This window comes from Tiliqua scincoides, chromosome 3 (genome assembly GCF_035046505.1).
Source record: "Tiliqua scincoides isolate rTilSci1 chromosome 3, rTilSci1.hap2, whole genome shotgun sequence".
NCBI classification, from domain to species: Eukaryota; Metazoa; Chordata; class Lepidosauria; order Squamata; family Scincidae; genus Tiliqua; species Tiliqua scincoides.
This window is the reverse complement of record NC_089823.1, coordinates 909,516-934,641: the sequence shown is the minus strand read 5'-3', so window position 1 is coordinate 934,641 and position 25,126 is coordinate 909,516. Positions and strand designations below refer to the sequence as shown.

The 25,126-nt window shown below is 51.4% G+C and overlaps 3 protein-coding genes and 2 non-coding genes across 5 annotated transcripts; 4 read left to right on the top strand and 1 right to left on the bottom strand.

Annotated features, from left to right (window-relative positions):
- Window positions 1-5,688: 5,688 nt before the first annotated feature.
- Window positions 5,689-6,663, top strand: LOC136643898 (olfactory receptor 52K1-like). Its single transcript, XM_066619316.1, has one exon. The coding sequence runs from the start codon at window positions 5,689-5,691 to the stop codon at window positions 6,661-6,663; it is 975 nt and encodes a 324-aa protein (XP_066475413.1).
- A 3,477-nt stretch (window positions 6,664-10,140) lies between these two features.
- RPS11 (ribosomal protein S11) lies at window positions 10,141-14,737 on the top strand. The gene is made up of 5 exons (XM_066619901.1): window positions 10,141-10,243; window positions 10,971-11,102; window positions 12,044-12,119; window positions 12,752-12,881; window positions 14,556-14,737. Exons 1-5 carry the CDS (start codon window positions 10,229-10,231, stop codon window positions 14,677-14,679), a joined length of 477 nt encoding a protein of 158 aa, XP_066475998.1. The 5' UTR covers window positions 10,141-10,228; the 3' UTR covers window positions 14,680-14,737.
- LOC136647078 (small nucleolar RNA SNORD35) lies at window positions 11,401-11,494 on the top strand. The gene has a single exon (XR_010794246.1). It is a non-coding gene; the product is annotated as a small nucleolar RNA SNORD35 (small nucleolar RNA).
- Window positions 13,079-13,173, top strand: LOC136647079 (small nucleolar RNA SNORD35). The gene has a single exon (XR_010794247.1). It is a non-coding gene; the product is annotated as a small nucleolar RNA SNORD35 (small nucleolar RNA).
- Window positions 14,738-21,188: 6,451 nt separating the features above from the next.
- LOC136643897 (olfactory receptor 52N1-like) lies at window positions 21,189-22,154 on the bottom strand. Its single transcript, XM_066619315.1, has one exon. The coding sequence runs from the start codon at window positions 22,152-22,154 to the stop codon at window positions 21,189-21,191; it is 966 nt and encodes a 321-aa protein (XP_066475412.1).
- Window positions 22,155-25,126: the final 2,972 nt, after the last annotated feature.

The following is a 25,126-nucleotide window of genomic DNA, read 5'->3' as shown; positions in this document are numbered from 1 at the left end:
AGAACATAAGAACAGCCCCACTGGATCAGGCCACAGGCCCATCTAGTCCAGCTTCCTGTATCTCACAGCGGCCCACCAAATGCCCCAGGGAGCACACCAGATAACAAGAGACCTGCAGGGCCTTCTGGGAATTGTAGTTTAAGAACATAAGAACAGCCCCACTGGATCAGGCCATAGGCCCATCTAGTCCAGCTTCCTGTATCTCACAGCAGCCCACCAAATGCCCCAGGGAGCACACCAGATAACAAGAGACCTGCAAGGCCTCCTGGGAATTGTAGTTAAGAACATAAGAACAGCCCCACTGGAGCAGGCCAGAGGCCCATCTAGTCCAGCTTCCTGTATCTCACAGTGGCCCACCAAATGCCCCAGGGAGCACACCAGATAACAAGAGACCTGCAGGGCCTTCTGGGAATTGTAGTTTAAGAACATAAGAACAGCCCCACTGGATCAGGCCATAGGCCCATCTAGTCCAGCTTCCTGTATCTCACAGTGGCCCACCAAATGCCCCAGGGAGCACACCAGATAACAAGAGACCTGCAAGGCCTCCTGGGAATTGTAGTTAAGAACATAAGAACAGCCCCACTGGAGCAGGCCAGAGGCCCATCTAGTCCAGCTTCCTGTTTCTCACAGTGGCCCACCAAATGCCCCAGGGAGCACACCTGGTAACAAGAGACCTGCAAGGCCTCCTGGGAATTGTAGTTAAGAACATAAGAACAGCCCCACTGGAGCAGGCCATAGGCCCATCTAGTCCAGCTTCCTGTATCTCACAGTGGCCCACCAAATGCCCCAGGGAGCACACCAGACAACAAGAGACCTGCATCCTGGTGCCCTCATCTGCATCTGGCATTCTGAGCTAGCCTGCCTCTAAAACCAAGAACTTGCACATACCTAGCATGACTTGTAACCTGTGATGAACTTTTCCTCCAGAAATTTGTTTAATCCCCTCTTAAAGGCATCCAGGTGAGATGCTATCACTACATCCTGTGGCAAGGAGTTCCACAGACTAATTACATACTGGGCAAAGAAATATTTTCTTCTGTCTGTCCTAACTCTCCCAACACTCAATTTTAATGGCTGTCCCCTGGTTCTGGTGTTATGTGAGAGAGAAAAGAGCGTCTATCTACTCTGTCCATTCCCTGCATAATTTTGTATGTCTCAGGGCGCAATCCGAACTTGCATCAACTCGGAGGTGTTGCAAACATGTCATAAGGCACGTTTGCACCAGCTTAGGAGTTGGGAAGGCCAGTGCAAGGAGTTGCACTGGCATCCCCATGCCAGACCCAGGACTGGCGGGGTACATTGGTGTTGGCCAAGCTCAGCTGATTCAGGGGTCTGGGGTGTTCATGGGGAGTGAGGGAGGAGGTGGGGAGGAGACATTTTGGGGCAGGGGGAAGGCGGGCAGTGGGCGTTCCTGGGAGTGGGCAGGAGCAGCAGGCAGGGCCAGGATCCGGCACTTATGCTGGATCCTGACCCCATTCCTGGGCGGTGCAGAGCGGCCCCTGGCTGCTCTGTTCTGCTCAGATCTGCAACACCTTGTCAGGTGGCACAGATTTGAGTAGACCCATTAGGGCCAGTGTAGCACAAGATGTGGTAAGGGGAAGTTTTCCCCTTGCCTTGGGTTGCACTGATTCTGGCCCCAAACTTGCGTTGGATGCAGCGCTGGCCCACTGGCCTGCCTACTCCAGTGCAAGTTAGAATTGCACTTTCAATCATGTTCCCCCTCAGGAACCTCTTTTCTAGACTGAAGACTCCCAAATGCTGTAGCCTTTCCTCATAAGAGAGGTGCTCCAGCCCAGTAATCAGACCAAATCAAATCAAAACCAAAGCCCACTTTCTTCCATGCTTGGTGATGGTGGCACCACAGCCAGGAGAAATGCAGGCTTGGGGCCCCTCAAGCTGTTCCAGACCCCAGCCTCTAGATCCCAGTTCAGGCTCTGCCTTTGCACAGAATCAGAGTTGGAGGGCCTTCAAGATCATCAAGTCAGCCCTGCCCTGCCAGTGCAGGCTCTCCACAACTGCAATACCCCCAACAGATGGCCGACCCCGCTGGACAGTTCGTCCCACCAAGAAGTTCTTCCAAATATTTAATTGAAGTCTCCCTTGTAGTTGAAATTCATTTGTCCAGGCCCTGTTCCCTGGAGCAAACCAGCTCCATCTTCCACAGGGACAGCCCTTCAGATAGTTGTAGACCATTAGCATGACACACTGGGTCAAGAAATATGTCCTTTTGTCTGTTCTGACTCTCCCAACACTCAATTTTAGTGGCTGTCCCCTGGTTCTGGTGTTATGTGAGAGTGTAAAGAGCATCTCCTCATCCACTCTGTCCATCCCCTGCATAATTTTGTATGTCTCAACCATGTCCCCCCTCAGGCACCTCTTTTCTAGGCTGAAGAGGCCCAAACGCCGTAGCCTTTCCTCATAAGGAAGCAGCCCAGCCCCGTAATCATCTTAGTCGCTCTCTTCTGCCCTTTTTCCATTTCCACGATGTCCTTTTTGAGATGCAGCAACCACAGCTGGATGCAATACTCCTGGTGTGGTCTTACCATCAGTTTGCACAATGGCATTTTCACTCCCTTTTTTAATGGCCAAGAGCATGGAATTGGCCTTCTTCCCCACCGCAACACTTTGGGTTGACACTTTCATGTAGGGGTGGAGGAGGTGATTATTCTCATTTGATGTCTCTTCCCCCTTCCACCGAAATCTCCCATTCAGGAAGCTCAGGGAGGTGAGCTCTTTCGGCACACTCTCGGTTCGGGCTAGACATTGCCTCAAAGCAAGGCCACAGTGAAGGGCCCTTTCATTCTCATCACAAGCCACATCCCCCTCCCTGTGAGTGGGCGTAAAGTGACCCCCCCCCAAGGAAAACCAAGTGCTGCACATTGGGTGCTTGAGGGTATCAGAAGCAGTGGCAGCAGCTGGCAGGAGGGGGTGGTTTGGGGCTGCAGGCAGCCGTGGGGGGAGGCAGCAGGGTGAGTGCCTGGCTGTGCTCAGCTGGGCAGGTCTGGAAGAACACCTTGAGTTGCCCTAATTTAAGGACAGCCCAAGAACGAGCTTGCAAATCCAGCAGGTGTGCCCAGCCCAATCCAACAGCAGCACTAGGGAAGAAGACAACCAGGCTTAATGTAAGAGAAAATAAATCCTAAGTGTTGCAAGTCAAATTTAAACCCTCTTGAGTAGAAGCATGCATTGATTGTCATGGTGATCTGGTGTGCAGCAGCTCTGGGTGTGCAGACACTGAATTTGCTCTCAGTCCCAGGAGCTCCTTTTGCCTTGGGGGGGGGGGGGGAGCCAGCTACACCAATAAAGGCCTTTGATAGCCACTGACAGAGGCAGAAGCACTCAGGCCCTGGACCAGTTCTGCTTACCAGACCAGCTTATAAATGAAGCCTGACCCTGCAGAGACTGCAAGCAGACGCAGAGAGCGCACTGGAGGCTTTGTTCGGAGAAGTCTGCATCCTGGCATGGTATGACTCTGCCCGTAGCATCATTTGACTGCCTGGGTGCTGAGGTCCTATAAAGTATGGGGCAGGGGAGTAGGAAGGAGCAGGTCCCTTTAGGCTGGTGGGACTTGGCTTGGAAGGGCCTGAATTCCAAGTGTTTGAAGGCATCATCTCTAAAGGAGGACATTGAGCATTGGGAGGCAGACCTGAGGCCGAAGGGAGAAAAGGACACCAGGAGGGCTGCGGAGCAGGAAGACCCATGTCCCAGTTTGGGGGGGGGGCTCTTCCTTCACACCAGTATGTATGTATACACAAGGTGTATGCCACAAAGTGGTTTCTGCAAAATATCACATTGTCCCTGTGGATTTGGCAGTGGTGGGCACACATCCTGTAGCCCTGCTGACAGAACAGTTGCATCCAAAATTAGCCAGATGGTGTACAGGGGACAAGAAGACACCCAGTCGGTGATGTGGAGGCCTCAGGAGCCTCGCTTTCCTCAGGAACCACTTGATGCCTCCCACCCAAAGGCTGAATCTAATTATTTGCCAATAAGTTACAGATCACAAGAATGGATGGAATCCTGTCTCATTCTAGTTGGAGACATGGAATCTTGTCTCATTCAGTCAGTCAAGAGAGAGAGAGAGAGAGAGAGATGCAGCCAGGCAGGAGCTGCAGGAACAGGAAGGGGCCGCCGGACACTGAGAGACGTGTCAGTGACCAAACTTCACTCATGAGGGCCCCAATCCTATGGATGCCTTCCACTTGCAGAACGAGCGCTCCGATCACAGAATGCCCTCTCCATCCAGGGTGACCAAATACAATGGAGGACATAATGCCAATACCTTTAACCATTGTGTGGAAGAGGGAATTTTGGCGGGTGCAGCTCAGCATGGAAGGGTGCAAAAAGCTGCCCCTGCCAAAAGTTCCTCTTCTATACAATGGTTAAAGGTACAGGCACCCTGTCCTCCATCAGAGCTGCAGGTGCAGTGTTGATGCTGTAATGCAACCACCAGTGCAAATGGATTGCTGACCACCACGTGCACCACAGGAGAATCCAATGACAGAGGAGGTACATTGGCAGCAAGGGTGTGCAATGGGGGGAGTAATGGGGGATTTCAGGGAGGAAGCAGGGCATGTTGGGGGAGGAAGAGGCAGATCCAGCAGCAGTCGTGCCTGCCAAATGTCCACACCACCCTGCCCCGGCTCTCCTTGGACAAAGGACAGGTGTACATCTAAGGAGACCCATAGGCCAACAGGGGCCTACACAGAGGTAAGGGGAAAATATTTTTCCTTACCTCTTGCAGGTCTCCTGATTGTCATCGTCGTCCCCCCCAGTCCACACCATGCGCTTCCAGGCAGTGTGGCAGGGAATAGGACTAGGCAGTAAAGCAACCAAGGATGTGAGCTCTCCACACTTCCCTCGGAAGCGGTCCCCTGGAACACAGCGGGGCTTCCTTCTCACTAAGCACCTCCAGGGCTGTGCTGTTAGTAACTTCTGCTACCTTTCCAGGGAGGAGGTGGAGTTGCAGCAGCAACGCCTTGGCTGCAGCACCTGACGAAACCCTGAGCTCTCTTGCTGGAATCCCTTTGACTGGCCCTGCCAAGAGGGAGGAAGTAACACATACCGGAGCCCCACTCCCTTCCCTTCCCCAGTGTGGCCAGTTGAGAGCCCCTGTTGAACTCCACCTGAAGAGCCGCATTTATTCTTCCCACCAGCTGGAAAGGGACTGAGTGACCAGGGTCAACAACATTAAAACTGTTTGGGCTCGACTGCCACCATCTAATAAAAACTCTATTTCACATTTTATCTGGGAGAGTTGGCAACCTTCAGTCTCGGAAGACTAGGGTATCGTGCTCTGAACAGTGGTTCTGGAACAGAGTGCCCTCTGCGGTGCGCAAAGCCTGGGTAAAGTAGATATGGAGGATAGACTTTCCCTTGCAGCAAATCCCCTCCCTCCACGTCGCTGAAATGGTCCAATGGAAAGGCAGAAGCCAATACGGTTGGTTATCTGGGAGACAGATATTTTATTGGACCGTAGCCATCAAACCCAAACAGTTTAAGTATTGTTAATCCTGCCAGCCACAAAAGCCTTAGCATTTATGACAGGCTCAGTTACAGCAGCCTGAAGACCAACCTGACCATAGGTGAACAAGTCCCGCCATGGCGGTCTCTCCTCCAGTTTAACAAGGTGTGTTTCCTTTTATGAACCCCAGGAAGAGCTGTGAAGCTCCCCCACCCCCAACCAGGATGCCTCTCTTTGGCAGTCTCTACAACGGAACACTCCACCCTTCCATCTTCCTCCTAGTGGGGATCCCGGGCCTGGAGGCAGCCCACTTCTGGCTGGGAATCCCACTCTGCTTCATCTACATGGTGACAATCTTGGGAAACTGCACCATCCTTTTTGTTGTCTGGGTCGAGGAGAGCCTGCACGAACCCATGTATTTATTTCTCTGCATGCTGGCGGTGGTAGACCTGGCGGGGTCCACCTCGGTGGTGCCCAAAATGCTCTGCCTCTTCTGGTTTGGCTCCCGGGAGATCCACTTTGAAGCCTGCCTGACACAGATGTTCTCAATCCACGCACTCTCCATCATCGAGTCAGCCATACTGCTAGCCATGGCCTTTGACCGTTACGTGGCCATCTGCAAACCGCTGCGCTATGCAGCCATCCTCACCAATCCTGCCATTGTGAAGATTGGCAGCTTGGCGGTTGCCAGGGGAGCCATCCTGACTGCCCCGTTCCCCATCCTTGCCAGCAGGCTGCCATACTGCCGGACCAACGTGGTGCCTCACACCTACTGTGAGCACATGGGCATTGTCCGGCTGGCCTGTGCAGGCTCTGGGGTCAGCAACATGTACGGCCTCACAGTGGCCCTGCTGGTGGTGGGCGTGGACCTTGGGCTGATCTTTGCGTCCTATGCCAGGATCATCCTGACTGTGTTGAGGTTGCCATCCCGGGAGGCCCAAGCCAAGGTGTTCAGCACCTGTGGCTCCCACCTCTGTGTGATTGTCCTGGCCTACACGCCGGCCCTCTTCTCCTTCCTCACACACCGCTTTGGCCACCACGTGGCTCCCTGCATCCACATCCTCATTGGCAACTTCTACATCTTGGTACCCCCCTTCTGCAACCCCATTGTGTACGGAGTCAAGACCAGGATGATCCGTGACAAAGTGGCCAATTTACTTCTGAGGAGGAAAGACATTCCCAAAAGTGGGGCGAAGTGATGTGCTTCGCACTCCCCAGGGTGCTGCTTTGAAGGCTGTGACTTCGAGCAGCAAGAATGCGGGCGCTCTTGGCCTGGGACCAAAAAACTCTCCCGGGACGCGGGGGGGGGGGCAGAGCTGTATGAAGTGCTCTGCAAAGCTGGTCTGCAGATGTGCTGAAACCAGAGTCACTTTGAAGGTGGAAGCAGATCGCAGTCTCCCCTGAATGAGGCTCCAGGCTGTGTGAGTTCAGGGGGTGGGCTAAGCCCACAGGTGCTGGTGGACACAGTTTGTTAGCGAGTGACTAGTCCTGCTCAGTCACTCACGGAAGCGTAGACACTGCACCCACGTACAGCACCCAGGAGTGCATGCATCCCCACCCCCACATCAATGCACCCCTTTGTCATGCACACCCCTGCTGGCGATGCTCGTCTCACAGGCAGATATTGCACTCAGGGAGATTGTCCCTGTGATCAGTAACACTGGGCGCAGCGCCCTGAACACGGGAAGGATCCCTCCTGGGACCCAGAGTTTGTACGTGCAGTCAAACGCTGCCAGTCAGGTGCGATGGAAGTGCCCCTGGTGTGGAGCTGGGTCTTTTGCAGCCTCCTCTTCTGGACAACGTGCCTGGCAGAGCTGTCACCAGTGCTGCAGCACCTACAAGGTGACCTGGAGACTCTCTTTGCAGGGCTAAGGGCACAATCCTATCCTGTGCTGGAACAGGCAAGCCAGGAGGCTTGTGCTGTATCCAGCATACGATAGTGGCCATAAGCGGCTCAGCCAGAGGCAAGGGGAAACATTTCCCCTTACCTCCAGGTAAGGGCTGCTGGCCCCAATTGGGTCTCCTTGGACTTGCGCCACCTCTTGAGGTGGCGCAAGTCTGAGGAGAGCGGAGTGGCTTGAAGCCGCTTTGTTCTCCCCAGGAATGGGGCATGGAATCCAGCATAACTGCTGGATCCCAGCCCCGCCTCCCACTCCCCATCTACTCACCTCCAGGGCTGACCCCGCCTGCCCTCCCCCAGCCCAGGAACGCCTCGCCTCTGCCTATCTTTGGTCCTTGCATTGGTACGTCCAAGTTGATGCAAGGCGCTTGGAGGAAGCTGGTGTGGAGGCTTTCGTCAGCTGTCAAGGGATGTGCCCAATCCCATTGAAGGGAGTTACTGGAGGAGTACCCCAGTGTTTAATACAGGAAGCTTTTTCAAGGCCTGGTCCCAGCAGAGGCAGATAAAGCCTGTTGTGAAAAACAAAGAAGGTGCTGAGTCACTCAGCAGCTGTGAAGTGATTGCATGCTGAGAGACTCTAGACCAGGGGTGCTCAATAGGTGGATCGCGATCTACCAGTAGATCGCAAGGCAAAATGAGTAGATCGCGGAGCCCTGTCTCTCCAAACTGTTAATATGTCAGTTTCGTCTAGTGACTAGACGAAACTGACATATTTAGCTAAACTGACACTGAAACTGACACTTTAGCTGCTCTTCAGGCATGCAGCAACAAAACTGAGGAAACTGACTAGACTCCAGCAGGGGCTCCATGCATTAAAGGGGGGTGTCTGTCAGACGCTTCCTTCCCCCCTGGTAGATCTCCGGGCCTTGCTGGGTTTCAAAGTAGCTCTAGAGCCAAAAAAGTGTGAGCACCCCTGCTCTAGACTAAGCTGGAAACGGGTGGGGCCAGTTAGCCCAAACCTGCCCTCCCACACACTCATTGGCCAGCAGCATTACAAAAACAAAGTAGCCACTGCAGGTCAAACTGGGTTGTTGAATGGCTAGACGTGGAGCACTCTGTCGCTGTGCTCCACATATTGTGGGAGTGGGTGGCTCTGGTTCCCTGCGTTGGAACCCACGCTTACCGCCTGTTCTGGAATGCAATGTACCTGTAAATGCAAGTTTTTGGTGAAGGACCCTGCTGTCTGTCCTATGTGTTTCCTCATCGCCGGCGCAAGTTTCCAGCCACAGCTGCTACACACATACTCCCCGGGAACTGTGCCAGGCTGAGTGACCTTGGGCAGTGGGAGTACGCTCTTTCATTCATCCGATGCCAACAGGCACTTCTCTGAGTGGCCTGGCTTCCTCCTAAGGAGGTGCAAATGTGCCTTATGGCATGTTTGTGACTCTCCTGAGCCGGCACAAGCGACTTGCACCGGCCCAGGTCAAGGGCAGGAATGCGCCGCAAATACTGAAGAACCAGGCAGGGTGGAGCAGAACTTCAGGACAGGAGACCACTTGCCTGTCCAGGTGGGTGAATCAAGACAAGGCCACATGCTCAACGTGCACTTCATAGTAGAGCAGCGGCAAAGTGGCCTTGTAGCAAAACGCTGTGGAATGTTGATCAGAACCGGCAGCAGCCAAACTCTTTGCCTGGCTTTGGGTAAGATCTTAGTCCCGTGTCTGAAAGATGAACTGCCTTCTGGGTTGCTGGAAGGGCAGTTGCTGAGCAAAATGCCCAAGAAAAATATTTAATGATTGGAATCTCTCTAAGGCGCAATCCTCACCCCTTTCCATCACTGACATAAGGGCAGTGCAGCTCTGAGGGAAGGGAACAAACATTCCCTTACTTTGAGGAGGCCTCCATGGGTGACACCCAACTGCAGGATGCAGCGCACGGCCCATTAGCACTGCTATGCCAGTGCTGGAAAGGGGTTAGGATTGCGCCCTCGATGAGACAGACCGTGAGAGGCAGGCACGGTGGCAAAGGGGGCTACCCCAGAAGCCAAATGCAGGGCTTTAGGGGTTAAGGCCCATGTACAGCACCAGGCAAGAGCTCCTCTGGCACATAAGAGAGCCCCGCTGGGTCAGGCCAAGGCCCACTTCTGCAGCCTCCTGCATCTCCCAGTGGCCCAGCAAAGCCCCAGGGAGCACACAGACAACAGGCACAACCTGCATCCTGGTGCCCTCCCTGCATCTGCATCAGAGACAGCCTGCCTCTAAAACCAGAGCTTGCACAGGCCCACTATGGCTTGCAACCTGTGATGGACTTTTCCTCCAGGAATGTGTCCAGTCCCCTCCTAGAGGCATCCAGGCCAGGTGCCGTCACCACTTCCTGTGGCAAGGAGTTCCACAGATACATCTGGGCACTGTGGCTGTTCCCGGGGTGCTTCCTTGCAGCCCCTTCCAGCCCCCCCCCCCACAGTGAGAGGGCCCCCCTGCAGCTGCGGGTGGGGCAGGAGACTGCTCTGCTGGGCGCCAGTCCAGGTGAGCCGGGGTGGCGCGGCAGTTCTGCTGGCTGGGCTTGCAGTCGCAGGCCCAGCGGGGTGGCGTAGCTGGGGGGCAGCACTGCAGAGAGCCTCAGTGGGTGGGCGAGCGGCCCTCCTTCGGAGCCGTACGGGGGAGGGAGAAAGCTCGCCCACCCCACTGAGTCCCCCTGCCAACTGAGCGCTCCTCCCCCCTCCGGCTACGCTACCGGGCTCCCGGGCAGGGAATCGCCCAAAGGGGGCGTGGCCTAGGACGCGCCTTCACTTCCCAGAAGCCCGCGGGCGGCGAGGGCTCGAGCGCGTGACGTCAGGCAGCGTGGCGTTCGCGTCACTTCCTGGCCTGAGCCCGATAAGCCTCCCGGCAGCCTCCGCGCGGCCTCTTTGCACCGCGCGGCTCAAGATGGCGGACACGCAGGTGGGCTGCGCTGCGCGAACGTGGGAGCTGCTGCCGGGCCGCGCCCGGGGTCCTGGGCCGCCTCTCCGCCCTCGGGGGCGGGCTGAGGGCCCCTGGGGGGGCACAGGGCTAGGGGGCCCTGAGGGGGGGCCCAGCGGGCAGGCCGCCCCCTCCCGAAGCCCTAGGTCCTTTCCGGGCGGCGCTGAGCTGGAGGCGCTCGCGGGGAGGGTCCCTCTGCGCAGGCGTTTCCCGTGCTCGGACCACGTGGTCTCCGCTCCGCAGGGACGTGGCAGGCGAGGCTGAGCCCCCCACCGGAGTCCCTCAGGAAGCACCACCAGTCTCGGGAGGGTTCAGTAGGGTCGGGCCCCTGCGGCGGGCACGGGCTGAGGCAGAGCTGCCCCTCCAGGGCCCTGCAAAGGCCACTACCTCCCTGTGAGGCGAGGCAGAGAGAAATTGGGCGGGATCGGGCCCTTGGGGGCAGGGACGGGGGAGGCAGGTGAGGCAGAGCCTCCCCACTGGAGCCCTTAGAGAAGTGCTGCTGCTGCAGTGAGGTGCTCAGGCACACTCAACCCATGCACAGAGTGTGCTGCAGCCCCTCATGCAGCAGCGGCACTTTGCAAAGGGCTCCAGTGGGGAGGCTCTGCCTCACCTGCCTCCCCACATCGCTGCTGCCGTGGGACCTCACCAGGCAAGGTCAGGGGCTCTGCACCAGGCCATGTGTGTCATGCTCTTCCTCTTCCCCCCACAGACGGAGAGGGCCTATCAGAAGCAGCCCACCATCTTCCAGAACAAGAAGCGTGCGCTGCTGGGCGAGACTGGGAAGGAGAAGCTCCCTCGCTACTACAAGAACATCGGCCTGGGCTTCAAGACCCCCAAGGAGGCGAGTGGTGTGCAGGGAGCGGGTAGTGGGGGGAGGCTGGGAGGGCCCCAGGGTTCGTGGAATTACAGAGTCACAAGAGAGTAGGAAGACCCCCCTGGGTCATGATCCTTCCACAGGCTCATCTAGTCCAGGTAACTTCCTGTATCTGCAAGTTCTGACTGGCTGTAGCACAACAACCAACAAATTAATGCTTTGTTTGTCTGAACTTGGTGGTTGACCACAACGTCCCCAGTCTCATGAAGCTCCAGTGGATCCATCTGGCCGCAGGTCCAGTTGTGGAACAGTTTTTCCCTTTGCTGACTCATGATGTGTTTTCTCACGATGGTCTTCTGAGCTCCAGTGGTGAAGGAGCCTTGAGGAGAGTGGCCAAAAGGCCCAGCTGAAGTCAGCCAACACGCACTGAAGTGAAGGGTGTTCTTCGTACAGTGTTCTTGGTGGCACAAAAGGCAGAGCCAAAACTAGTTCTCTATGTAGTGTTCAGTCTGTCTCTGGGCTTTACTACTTCGGGTGTAGGAGGGGAGAGGCTCTCTTGATGGAAGATTCCTCCACAAAAAAGTTCTTGTCTATAGAAGGGTTTGAGCCTTATTAGTTTCCTGCATGCTGCAATCTCTTTCATGCTGAAGGCTGTTCAGGCCCATGAGTGCCGCCTCAATTCCAAAGCAGTGGAGGGCTTATTTCCTCTGAGAATGTGACCAAAGTTCCCTGCTAGAATCAGGTTGGAGGCCAGCTGCCATCCAAACCCTTTGGGTTGAGCTGAGATGCAGCTCTGCTTCAGCTGGCCTCTGCTTGACCAAGCAGTTGCCAGAGGGGAGGGGGTCCCAGTGGAGTTTAGTCCTGGGCTTTGGATGTGGGGGAAAAAAGGGACAGTTCCTTTATTTTTCTTGTTTAGTATGCTCTCCTTTTTTGCTGGGGTGTCTGCTCATAATTGTTTCTCGGTTTAGGCCATCGAGGGCACTTATATAGACAAGAAATGCCCTTTTACTGGTAACGTGTCAATTCGTGGTCGCATTCTCTCAGGTAAGCAGAGATTCTATTTCATGCTGCTGCGGGGGTCTTGCTTGCAGAAAGCCCCACTGAATCCCTGGCAGCAGCTCTCAGTAGAGCTGGGGAAAGCTCTGGCCTACCAGTGCCAAGTTTGTGGACTGATGTAGTCTACCTGTAGAAGGTCACTTCATATGTTCAGGTGTAAGACTTGGAATGCAGGTGCAGCTTTGGGACTTGCTCTGTGTTCTCTACTCTATTGAATGTTAAAGGAGTGCAGCTGGCGGGTTCTTTCCTGCATTAGTCTGTTTTTGTAAATGGGGGAGACAGCACTGAGTTGTCTTCCACCTGTGGGAGTTGGCTGAGCATGGCTGCAGGTTGCACTTTGCCATCCCTAGGTGGAGGTGCTGCTGCCTCTGCCTTGATGCCCACAGGGCATCTCCCCCCTGAAGTCCTTGAGTGGCAAGTGATGGTCTCATGATGGTCTGCTGAGCCACACAGCGAGGGGGTTCTGATATAGCTGCCAGGTTGCTTGATTGACGCCTTGGACCATGACTTGGAGGGGATTTGCATCTGTCCTTCCCCCACGCCCCTGGAAGAATCATGGGTGGGAGAGAGGCTATTCTCTGGAACAGGCCCTGAAGAGCTGCCGCATTGGCTTTCCACAGGCGTGGTCACCAAGATGAAGATGCAGCGCACCATTGTCATCCGCCGGGATTACTTGCACTACATCCGCAAGTACAACCGCTTTGAGAAGCGCCACAAGAACATGTCAGTGCACCTCTCTCCTTGTTTCCGGTAAGGGAGCACAAGAGCAGACCACTGGGGGTACATGGGTTAGGGTCTGCAGCCTGTTGTGTCTGTTTCTCTAGTAGGAAGTGATGAATTCACAGGGAATTTCCAGGCTGTCATGAGCCCACGACTCTTGCCTGTGTGTGCGTGCACACGCACGCACGCACAGAAAGCTTTCAGTGGCTGTCCTGGAGCAAGCTTGCTGGTGATGATGCCTAACTCACGATGGTCTGCAGAGCCCTCCCTGGTGAACGGGGGCTGCTGAAAACGCCAGTTTGGTAATGACTGAACCACAGAGCTTGCTTGGGTCTATCTGCTGATGGGCATCAGTTGTGGCTGGGAGGTTGGCAAGAATCCTGGACAACTCTTCCTGATGAGTTAGCTTGGGAAGTCTGGGCAGCCCAAAGCACCTGAAAGGTGACTGAGGCTGCTCGTTCCCTCACCAGGGGACACATGGAAGTAGTGAAAGGTTTTGGTCTTCTGAGCACCTGGTGACCTCAAGAGGCTGCTTCTCTAGCCAGGGTGGCACCTGGAAGAGATTTCTTGTTGTCAGCAGCATTTTGGCAGCTAGGAATTACAAAGCCAAAATGCTGCTTGCCAAGGCCTTGGTGCGTTTTCTTCAGAACAGAAGGTCTTGGATCAACTGAGTGGGAATTCCCGTTTCTGCCCTCAGCCAGCCTTTGGGGGTTCTGGTAGCCAAGCATCTCTTGGGGAAGCTGTGCTGCTGCTGACAAAACTGTCGTTGCTGACTAGTCCCTTTATGGTACTTGGGAGGTTCAGCTGATGATTCCGCAGTAGATCAGCCGGTTAGTAGAAGGTTATGGAGAGGATTTTGTTTTTTGCCCTCATGCATGTTTTGCAGTACCCACAAGTACTCCTTGCTGGTTATAAGTTATTGCCCTTCACCGCTTGCGGCACAAGGAGTGTAGTACCCACACGAACATTAACCATGTGTGGGCTTCCTCCTCGGAGTCTGCTGTATGTGTGGCCTTTATCAGGAAACAGCCTCAAATGCTCAGAAGCTTTTGGACTGGATTTGCACCCCAGCCTAACAGCATATGAATATTTGTGTTTGCGCTGTTGGGTCTTACAATCATTCCTTGGGATACAGATTACCTCAGCTTTGCCATTCAGTTGCCCTAGATAAGGCATCTTTCCTGGTGCTCTTATTAGCAGAATCTGGCCCTACCATTTTTCACATTCCTAATAATGGACTACTCTGTGCTGCCAGGTGCAGGGGAGGGAGGAAGCCTGCCTGTTTGGCATTGGTGCTGTACTCAGGCTTCCTTTCCCTAAGGGCTTCTTCGTTGGGCCTGATCCACAGCAGAGCATGCACTTTGAGTGCAGGAAGGTTCCAGGTTCATTCCCAATTTCAGGTGGAAAGACTGCAGACAGTATTTGGCTCACTAGACAAAAGATTTGACCCTGTGTTAAAGGCAGGTTCAGGCGTTGTTGCTTATTGCCTGCTTGCATAGCCTGAAAAATTTTTTTTTTATTCCATTTCACGTACACAGATTATTGTAGGGTAAGAGGGTGGCTGGAACTAGGCAGTCTTTCTCCGCTCCTCATCCCAGGTTACTATCATTGTCTGGGCAGCCTTCATTCAAGTACTTCTGCTCTGGAGCTATCTGAGTCTCAGCCAAGCCCTTCTTGAAGCTGCTGCTTGTTTCTTTCTTCCAGGGACGTGCAAATTGGGGACATTGTGACTGTGGGAGAGTGCCGGCCACTCAGCAAGACGGTCCGGTTCAACGTCCTCAAGGTGACCAAGGCTGCTGGCACCAAGAAGCAGTTCCAAAAGTTCTAAAAGCTGCTTCTGTTTCTCCTTCTTTGAGATGTACAAATAAACCTTTTATTAAGACCCAGTCTTGTTGTTGGCAACCTTCAGTCTCGAAAGACTCTGGTATCGTGCTCTGAATGGTAGACTTGCATGATCTAAATAGCAGTGCAGGGATTCAAAAGGGGTCTGAGCAGTGGGAGTTGCCCCAGCGCCTCCCTGCCCTGATATTTGTGGCTCAGGCAGTGGGGCCCAAGTGGAGGGCTGGCTCCTGTGGGAGAGCCACAGGGATTCCTTTGTGATGGGAATCACTTCTGAAAGGGGAACTACCTTCAACAGGTAAGTGGTCACAAAACTCAACCTGGGTGCTCTGAGCAATCCTGTGCTGTGAGCTGCGGTAGTCTGCATCATAGGAAGCTGTTCCTTGGCTGGTGTGGAGGGCTAAAGGGGTTGGCTGGCGTCTTCCAACCAGAATGGGAATTAAAGGGACTTTGAAGGACTGAGGTGTTTCATCTGTAGAAATCAAGTTGAAACTTGGCTGGTAGGATTGGAGCAAGAAATTATGCCACATGCTTTACAGTGCGATTTCTCCTTGCTTCTCTCAAGGGTAGTAGGCTTCGGTTAAAGATTAGTACTTTAAAAAAAATGATTTTTAGAGTTTGTGGAGAACTTCCTTTTCTCCTTGCCCTGATAAGCAGAATTAGAATGGAGCTTGCACTAGAACAGATTCACCTCTTGTTGGTAGGAAACTGCAGTACTGAGCCAGAGGCACAAGGTTTACAGAACCACCCCCTGCTCGATCCAGAAGAGCGCCAGGATTTTTGCATGTTCTGAGCAAACCCTGCACAAATCCCTTTGTGAGCAAATAAGAACAGCCCCACTGGATCAGGCCATAGGCCCATCTAGTCCAGCTTCCTGTATCTCACAGCGGCCCACCAAATGCCCCAGGAGGCACACCAGATAACGAGACCTCATCCTGCTGCCCTCCCTTGCATCTGGCCTTCTGACATAACCCATTTCAAAAATCAGGAGGTTGCGCATACACATCCTGTATGTATCGGCTTTCTGCAGAAGCGCACGTAGCCTCTGGGAAACCCAGTGCCACAGAAACAAAGTGCCAGGTAAGGCACCCTGAGTTTAGCCTCTGCGGGTTCAGCAGGGCCAGGAAGCCAGAGCCCCAGACACTGCCCTTCTCTCCCCTTGAGAAGAGGACAGCAAACCAGTGAAGGGTTTTTAAGTACCCCTAAACAAACAAACAAAATCTGCAGTCAGACAGCCAGCAGCAGGGTGGGGGCTATCCAGTGTTCTGCATCTATATGCCTCTGGGGCATAAGTCATGGGTGTGTCCTCGGTGCAAAGAGCTCCAGGGACTCGGGGAACCTGTCTGCTCCCTTGAAGCCTTAGTGGTCGACCTGGAGAAGCAGAGGCAGGTAGAGAAGGAATATAGGGAGACTTCCAGGGAGGATCAGGCTTCGTCCCGACCTCAGGCATGCAGCTCCTCAGCTGCCCTGGTGGGAAGTCTCAGGGCTGGAGGACGTCAGGGAGATTCTCTTTACACTCTCACATAACACCAGAACCAGGGGACATCCACTAAAATTGAGTGTTGGGCGGGTTAGGACAGACAAAAGGAAATATTTCTTTACTCAGCGCGTGGTCGGTCTATGGAACTCCTTGCCACAGGATGTGGTGATGGCGTCTAGCCTAGACGCCTTTAAAAGGGGATTGGACAAGTTTCTGGAGGAAAAATCCATTATGGGGTACAAGCCATGATGAGTATGCGCAACCTCCTGATTTTAGAAATGGGCTATGTCAGAAGGCCAGATGCAAGGGAGGGCACCAGGATGAGGTCTCTTGTTATCTGGTGTGCTCCCTGGGGCATTTGGTGGGCCGCTGTGAGATACAGGAAGCTGGACTAGATGGGCCTATGGCCTGATCCAGTGGGGCTGTTCTTACGTTCTTATGTCATCCTGGAGAAGAGGGAAACAATGCCATAAAAATGCCCTAAGGGGGACATAAAGATGCCCTAAGGGGGACCCCTTCTTGAGGAGACGGGCCCGTATCTGAACGCACTTAGGATACTCCTCGGCAAGAGGGGGGTCGGGTGCTTCTTGTAGTGGGGGATTCGATTATTAGAAACATAGGGGGGTTTGCGACAGATATGAGGACCGCATGGCAACTTGCCTGCCTGGTGTAAAGGTTGCAGACATCACTTCTCATCTAGACAGGCTGGTAGACAGTGCTGGGGAGGAGGTAGCGGTTGTGGTGCATGTTGGCACCTATGGGACGAGGATGGGGAGGTTAGAGAACAACAAGACAAAGGCAGAGTAGGAGAAGAAATTGGGAAAGGTAGCGTGATGGGATGTGATAGACGGTTTGGCACAGTGAGAGGATGCGGGGACAAAGGAGCAAATAAGCAGCCCGTCCTGGGGCATTCCGTGTACAAATGCTTTTATGCAAATGAAGTCTCCGAGCAAAGATGGGAGAACTGGAATGTCTGGTGACAAGGGAAAACATTGACATAGTGGGCATAACGCAAACCTGGTAGAATGCGGAGAATCAGAGGGATACCGCAATCCCGGGCTATAAACTCTACAGGAGGGACAGGGTAGGAGGTGGGGTGACCATTTATGTTAAGGAAGGGATAGAATCAGAAATTCAAAGTCGGTCCAACTCCACCATAGAGTCTCTGTAGGTTAAATTACCAGGCTTGTGCAGCGATGTAATACTGGGGGCGTGCTATTGTCCTCCAGGCCAGAAACCGGAAGGGGACCTTGAAATGAGGAAACGAATCAGGGAGGTGACAAGGAGGGACAGGGTTGTAATCATGGGGGACTTCAATTATCCCCTTATAGACTGGGTCAATTTGTGTTCTGGTCACGAAAAGGAGACCGGATTCCTTGACATGCTAAATGTCTGTGCCTTAGAGCAGCTAGTCATGGAGCCCACCAGAGGACAGGTGACTCTGGATTTAATATTGTGCAGTACACAGGACCTGGTTAGAGATGTCAATGTTACGGAGCCGTTGGGGAACAGTGATCATGCTGCGATCCGTTTTGACATGCACGTCGGGGGAAGAATACTGGGCAAATCTCTCACAAAAACCCTTCACTTCGGACGAGTGGACTTCCCTCAAATGAGGAGGCTGGTTAGAAGGAGGTTGAAAGGGAAGGTAAAAAGAGTCTAATTTCTCCAGAGTGTATGGAGGCTGCTTAAAACAACAGTAATAGAGGCCCAGCAGAAGTGTATACCGCAAAGGAAGAAGGCTCGACTAAGTCCAGGAGGTGCTCACATGGCTAACCAGCCAAGTTAGAGAGGTCGTAAAGGGCAAGGTAGCTTCCTTCCGTAAATGGAAGTCTTGCCCTAATGAGGAGAATAACTCATTCTTGCGCGCTTACTCGTGAGTAGGCATATTTGCCATAGTCCATCGGAAAGTAGGTTTAGAGGCAGACTGCCTCTGATTGCCAGGAGCAGTGGAGGGCACCAGGACGCAGGCTGTGTCTGTGCTCTATTATTATTATTATTATTATTATTATTATTATTATTATTATTATTATTATTAACAGTATTTATATGCCGCTTTTCAACAAAAAGTTCCCAAAGCGGTTTACAGAGAAAATCAAATAATGGCTCCCTGTCCCAAAAGGGCTCACAATCTAAAAAGATGCAACACCAGCAGACAGCCACTCATAAAGACACTGCTAGGGTGAGGTGGGCCAGTTACTCTCCCCCTGCTAAATAAAAGAGGAGCACCCACTTGCAAATGCCTCTTAACCAGTTAGCAGGGGTAACTAGTGTGGTCTAGTGTGTTCCCTGAAGCATTTGGTGGGCCAATGTGAGATGCAGAAGCTGGACTAGATGGGCCTCTCCAGCAGGGCTCTTCTTATGTTCTTATGTTCATAATAAGGGATGTTAACAAAGCATTTGCAACGACTGAAATAATATCCATCCAAGAAACCAAATTGACTCTGATTTGACTCAACACAAATGGCCAATGAAAATGAGAAGGAATGTGCTGATCCCTGGAGAAGGGGAAAAATGCACCCCTTTAAAATCACAGTTTAAAAAACTGCTTTTTAGTGTTGTAGAGAGACAGTCATGCAAGTGATTACAGGTGTAACCTGAGTATCCACAGTTTTTTCTATCTCAATGCAATGAGAAGGGCCCTTTAAATTAAAGGAAAACAGTCCGTTAACAATAGCCTCATTATGAGTGAAGAGGGCAGCTTCACTCCAAGGCATTCGACTACTCCCTTCCCCCTGAGCATATAAAAAAAAGATAATCACTTTGCTCTGGGTGAAGGGAGGGTTTGCTGGCTAGGTGTGAAGCCTTTCTAAGTGTCTGAAGATGGATTGATTGATGGATTGTCTGTTTAATGACTCTGGTCTTACATCACAAAGGTCAGCAAGGCTGTTTTTAAATCACCTAGCAAAGGGATTTTATTTTTTAAATGGATTTGCTTTTCTGTGATTTTTGCCATCCAAGTGAGTTCTGGGAACCCTTGAGAATAATGAGACTCAACCTGTACTGGCTAGATACAAGAAAGATTGAAGAAGCATTTGAAGCTATAAAGCAACAGATAACAGCTGCAGCAAGAAAAATTCAAAGATATGAAGCAAGAATAATTCAATTCAAACAAAGCCAGCAGTTTCAATCAGATCAAAGGCATTCCTATCAAAGCCTGACTGCAAATAATAATGTGAAAAGTGAAAAACCACAAAAAATGCCACATTACAATTTTGGAAAAATTTATGGGAGAATCAGAAAGATTATAAGGAGACACAGTGGAAAAAAACTTTGGCTACAATCCTGTACACATTTTCCTGGGAGTAAGCCCCATTGAACACAATGGGACGTACTTCTGAGTAGACATGGCTAAGATTGTGCTCTTTGATCAGATTCTTAATAAACAACAGATGCAAGAACGAGAAATAACCACTGGAATAGTAACAGAACGTGCAAAGAAAATTAAGAATTGAACATCACCTGGAAATGACCAATTATATGGCTTCTGGCTCAAACATTGACCAGTTTGTAGTCAATATTGGCTAATATATATTGGCAACCTTCAGTCTCGAAAGACTATGGTATCGCGCTCTGAAAGGTGGTTCTGGCACAGCGTCTAGTGTGGCTGAAAAGGCTAATCTTGGAGTGACAATCCCTTCCACACCGGGAGCAAGTGCAGTCTGTCCCTGGTCTGTCTCCCTGGCTATGGGCCTTCCTTCTTTGCCTCTTTGCCTCAGACTGTTGGCAAAGTGTCTCTTCAAACTGGGAAAGGCCATGCTGCACAGCCTGCCTCCAAGCAGGCCGCTCAGAGGCCAGGGTTTCCCACTTGTTGAGGTCCATTCCTAAGGCCTTCAGATCCCTCTTGCAGATGTCCTTGTATCGCACATCACCTGGAAATGACCAATTATATGGCTTCTGGCTCAAACATTGACCAGTTTGTAGTCAATACTGGCTAATATATATTGGCTAAACAACTTAATGAAATGTTACCAAAAAAAGTCACATTGATGAATGGCTTACAATTGGAATGACATACTTAATTCAAAAAGATCAGACCAAACTGGCAACACCAGGAAATTCTAGACCAATAACATGCTTGCCAACAATGTATAAACTGCTTACTGGCATAATAGCAGATAACATCATGGACTCTTTAGAAGAAAATAATATTTTGCCAGCAGAGTAGAAAGGAAATAACAGGAGTACTGAAGATTAACTCCTAATTGATAAGGTGATACTAGAGAACTGTAAAAGCCGAAGAACAAATTTGCATCTGATCTGGATTAATTATAAAAAAAGCCTTGATTCCCTCCCTCATATTTGGATTATGGAATGCTTGGGAAGAATAAGAGTTAGCAAACATATAAATGCATTTATACAGAAGGCCATGAAAAAAGGGAGAACAGAACATATAGCTGTAAATGAAAACTATGACACAGTTAACATCAAGCGAGGTATTTTCCAGGGTGATTGACTTTCACCATTATAGTTTGTCATTGCCATGATTCCGCTATCAGTCATCTAAAATAAAACAAAGTTGGGTTATCACATGGCCAAAAATTCACAAAAAAATTAACCATTTGCTTTATATGGATGACTTAAAGCTCTATGGAAAGTCAGAAACAGAAATTCAGTCATTGACTGCAGCATCTGGTGGGCCACTGTGAGATACAGGAAGCTGGGCTAGATGGGCCTGTGGCGTGATCCAGCGGGGCTGTTCTTATGTTCTTAACTACAATTCCCAGGAGGCCTTGCAGGTCTCTTGTTACCTGGTGTGCTCCCTGGGGCATTTGGTGGGCCGCTGTGAGATACAGGAAGCTGGACTAGATGGGCCTATGGCCTGATCCAGTGGGGCTGTTCTTACATTCTTATGTAAGAACCAGTAGTTGTGTCATGAGAAATAATAATAATATTTATAAGATTCCAGAGTGTTGCCAGTCCTCCTCCCCCATCCATAGTTCGGAGCTCTGTGAAATGCGCTGCTCTCACTTGCTGCCCCCCCAGCTGCTCAGGACACCCAAAGGCAACGTGTGCATTTAAGATTCATCCAACGGAATGGGCTTTCCTGGGTGGAACAGTTTCAAGACGCTGTCCCGGATCTGCTTGGTCTTCACCCCATACACAATGGGGTTGAGCATGGGGGGTGTAAGCAAGTAGATGTTGGCCATAATGATGTGAGCGTGGGGAGGGATGGTGTGGCCTCCAAAGCGGTGGCTGAAGAAGGTGAAAAATGCTGGCGTGTAGGTGATCAGAATTGCGCAGACGTGAGACGTGCAGGTGCCGAAGGCCTTGCTGCGAGCGTCCTTGGAAGACAGGCCCACCACGGCTCTGAGGATCATGACGTAGGACAAGCTAATTGAGAGAATGTCGAGTCCTCCAAGGACTGAAGCTACCGTCAAGCCATAGATTGCATCAATCTGTGCACTAGCACAGGCTATCTTCACCACAGACATGTGGTCACAGTAGGTGTGAGCAATGACATTAGTGTGGCAATATGGCAATCTTCTGACCAAAAAGGGGAAGGGAAGTACCAGCACAGCTACCCGGAGGAAGGTGACCAGGCCAATCTTGGCAATTACCATGTTGGTCAAGATGGTGGCATATCTCAGTGGGTGACAGATGGCCAGAAATCGGTCCAGGGCCATGAGCATGAGGACACCAGACTCCATCCCAGCGAGTGTGTGGATAATAAACATCTGGATCAGGCAGGCATTAAAGTCAATCTCTTTCCGTTTGAACCACAAGATGGCAGCAGTTTTTGGCATCACACAATTGATCGCAAAAATGTCAGTGAGGGAAAGCATGCTGAGAAAATAGTACATGGGCCTGTGAAGAGCTTCTTCCACCCGGATGAGGTAGAGGAGGCCACAGTTCCCCACCATGGCAACGAGATACATGGAGCACAAGGGAAGGGCGATCCAGACGTGGGCGGCTTCCAGGCCTGGAATCCCATTCAGGATGAAGAAGGTGAAGGTGCCCACAGTGTGGTTAGATGTTGCCATGCTGGACAGCTGCTGCAGGTGGTCCTCCCATCACAACAGCATCTGTATCCTGGCTGCAAAGGAGAACACACACACACACACACACACACACACACACAAGGCAGCAATGAGATACTTAAATCAGGTGCCTTCATGACCACACAGAGCAACAAGCAGTAATGGGTTAATAAATAGCTCTTAAAACATCCCTGACGGGTGAACTCTCCCCAGCTGGAGTGTGATGGGTTCAGCTAATGTGAGGTTTAATACTCAGAGCTTTTTCTTTCAAGTTTGAATTCCAAATTTCAGGTCTTGGTGACATCAGTAGTGTCACAGGGACTGAATGCATCTCCACCACTATCCATGCTCTCTTGACTCTGCCTCACCACTTCCTCTCTGTGAGCCTTCATGTCTCTCTGGTTATGCCTGTCATCAGGGCAGCTTCTTATGTACAATCTCAGGATATATGGAGTCTGACAACCCTCCACAGCGCTTGGCGTTCTGCAGAGCTACATATCTCTCTCTCTCTCTCTCTCTCTCTCTCTCTCTCTCTCTCTCTCTGAACCCTTGACTTCCGATGAGCGGACTTCCCTCAAATGAGGAGGCTGGTTAGAAGGAGGTTGAAAGGGAAGATAAAAAGAGTCCAATCTCTACAGAGAGCATGGAGGTTGCTCAAATCAACAGTAATAGAGGCCCAGCGGTAGTGTATACCACAAAGGAAGAAGGGCCCGACTAAGTCCAAGAGGTGCCCGCATGGCTAACCAGCCAAGTTAGAGAGGCCGTAAAGGGCAAGTGAGCTTCCTTCCATAAATGGAAGTCTTGCCCTAATGAGGAGAATAAAAAGAAACATAAACTGTGGCAAAAGAAATGTAAGAAGGTGATACGGGAGGCCAAGAGAGACTATGAGGTGTTACAGGGTATTCCCAGATGTTACAGGATTCAAAAGCAAACTCAGTAGGCAAGAGTGGTGATCAGTTCCAAGCGTTTATTGTATTCCCATCAAACAGCGTCTCAAGGGATTCTTTCCAAGCACTGAGAGTGAATGTGAGAGTCAGAATTTAGCAAAAGGTTCCTGTATTCTCAAACAGCGTCTCAAGGGATTCATTTCCAAGCATTGAGAGTGTGTGGATTGGACAAGTTTCTGGAGGAAAAATCCATTACAGGGTTTGATCTGATCGTCAGTTCAGAATCTTGGCAGGCCTTGCTAAAACGATCCATGAGCTACTGGAGATCTTTGGCAGAGTGGGTAGTGACAGTTGCATCGTCGGCAAAGAGGAAATCATGCATAGATAAATAGAATAGAGTAAATAAAATAGAGTAAAGAGAAAAAAAGTCTGGTTTAAAAGTCAAGCATTTGGCTGGAACTTGTCTGCATGCCACAGATGTTCTCCGCAGAACAATGTTGATACATTTGCATCAATAGGCCTTTGTTCTCCGAAGAAGAGGTAAAAAAAAAGTGCTTTTAAAATCGGTCTTTTTTGCTTTTTAACACACAGGATCAGTATCATTGCTTCAAGCTCGGAGCCCTTATATATAGGCATATAGGTAGGTAGTTATATAACAATTTCAGGAACGGCCTCTTCAAGATTCTCCCCAAGATCGGATGTCCACCCAGGCTCCTCAGCATCATCAGATCCTTCCACAAGGACATGAAGGGTACTGTTTTCTTTGATGGCTCCACATCAGACCCCTTTGACATACGAAGTGGCGTGAAGCAGGGCTGTGTTCTTGCACCAACCTTGTTTGGGATTTTCTTCGCTGTCCTGCTGAAGCAGGGCTTTGGAACTGCAACAGAAGGCATCTATCTCCAGACCAGATCAGACAGAAAGCTCTTCAACCTCTCCAGACTGAGAGCAAAGTCCAAGTCCAGCTGAAATGTCTGCGTGACTTCCTCTTTGCCGACGATGCAGCTGTCACTACCCACTCTGCCAAAGATCTCCAGCAGCTCATGGATCGTTTTAGCAAGGCCTGCCAAGACTTTGGACTGACGATCAGCCTAAAGAAAACACAGGTCATGGTTCAGGATGTGGACTCACCTCCCTGCATTACAATCTCTGCGCATGAACTGGAGGTTGTCCATGACTTTTTGCACCTTGGCTCAACGATCTCCGACACTCTTTCTCTCGATACCGAGCTAAACAAACGCTTTGGTAAAGCAGCTACCACGTTTTCCAGACTCACAAAGAGAGTCTGGTCCAACACGAAGCTGATGGAACATCCAGGTCTACAGAGCTTGCGTCCTGAGTACACTTCTGTACTGCAGCGAGTCATGGACTCTCCGCTCACAACAGGAGAGGAAACTGAACGCTTTCCACATGCGCTGCCTCCGATGCATTCTCGCCATCACCTGGCAGGACAAAGTTCCTAACAACACAGTCCTGGAACATGCTGGAATCCCTAGCATGTATGCGCTGCTGAAACAGAGACGCCTGCGTTGGCTCGGTCATGTTGTGAGAATGGGTGATGGGCGGATCCCAAAGGATCTCCTCTATGGAGAACTCGTGCAAGGAAAGCGCCCTACAGGTAGACCACAGCTGCGATACAAGGACATCTGCAAGAGGGATCTGAAGGCCTTAGGAATGGACTTCAACAAGTGGGAAACCTTGGCCTCTGAGCGGCCTGCTTGGAGGCAGGCTGTGCAGCATGGCCTTTCCCAGTTTGAAGAGACACTTGGCCAACAGTCTGAGGCAAAGAGGCAAAGAAGGAAGGCCCATAGCCAGGGAGACAGACCAGGGACAGACTGCACTTGCTCCCGGTGTGGAAGGGATTGTCACTCTCAGATTGGCCTTTTCAGCCACACTAGACACTGTGCCAGAACCACCTTTCAGAGCGCGATACCATAGTCTTTCAAGACTGAAGGTTGCCAATACAGATACTCTATTTTAACACACAGACTGATCAAAAAATGCTGTTTACGTTTCAGGTGAACATCCCTGTTAACACAACTGACTTTATCTTTTACCTTCCATCAGAGGAACACATGGCCAGCAGCA

Excerpts from the sequence above, each read along its gene's own strand:
- LOC136643898 (XM_066619316.1), top strand. The coding sequence starts at position 5,689 with ATGCCTCTCTTTGGCAGTCTCTACAACGGAACACTCCACCCTTCCATC.
- RPS11 (XM_066619901.1), top strand. Across the intron at positions 12,120-12,751 it reads TCGTGGTCGCATTCTCTCAG|GCGTGGTCACCAAGATGAAG; the intron begins GTAAGCAGAGAT and ends GGCTTTCCACAG. Across the intron at positions 12,882-14,555 it reads CACCTCTCTCCTTGTTTCCG|GGACGTGCAAATTGGGGACA; the intron begins GTAAGGGAGCAC and ends TCTTTCTTCCAG.
- LOC136643897 (XM_066619315.1), bottom strand. The coding sequence starts at position 22,154 with ATGGCAACATCTAACCACACTGTGGGCACCTTCACCTTCTTCATCCTG.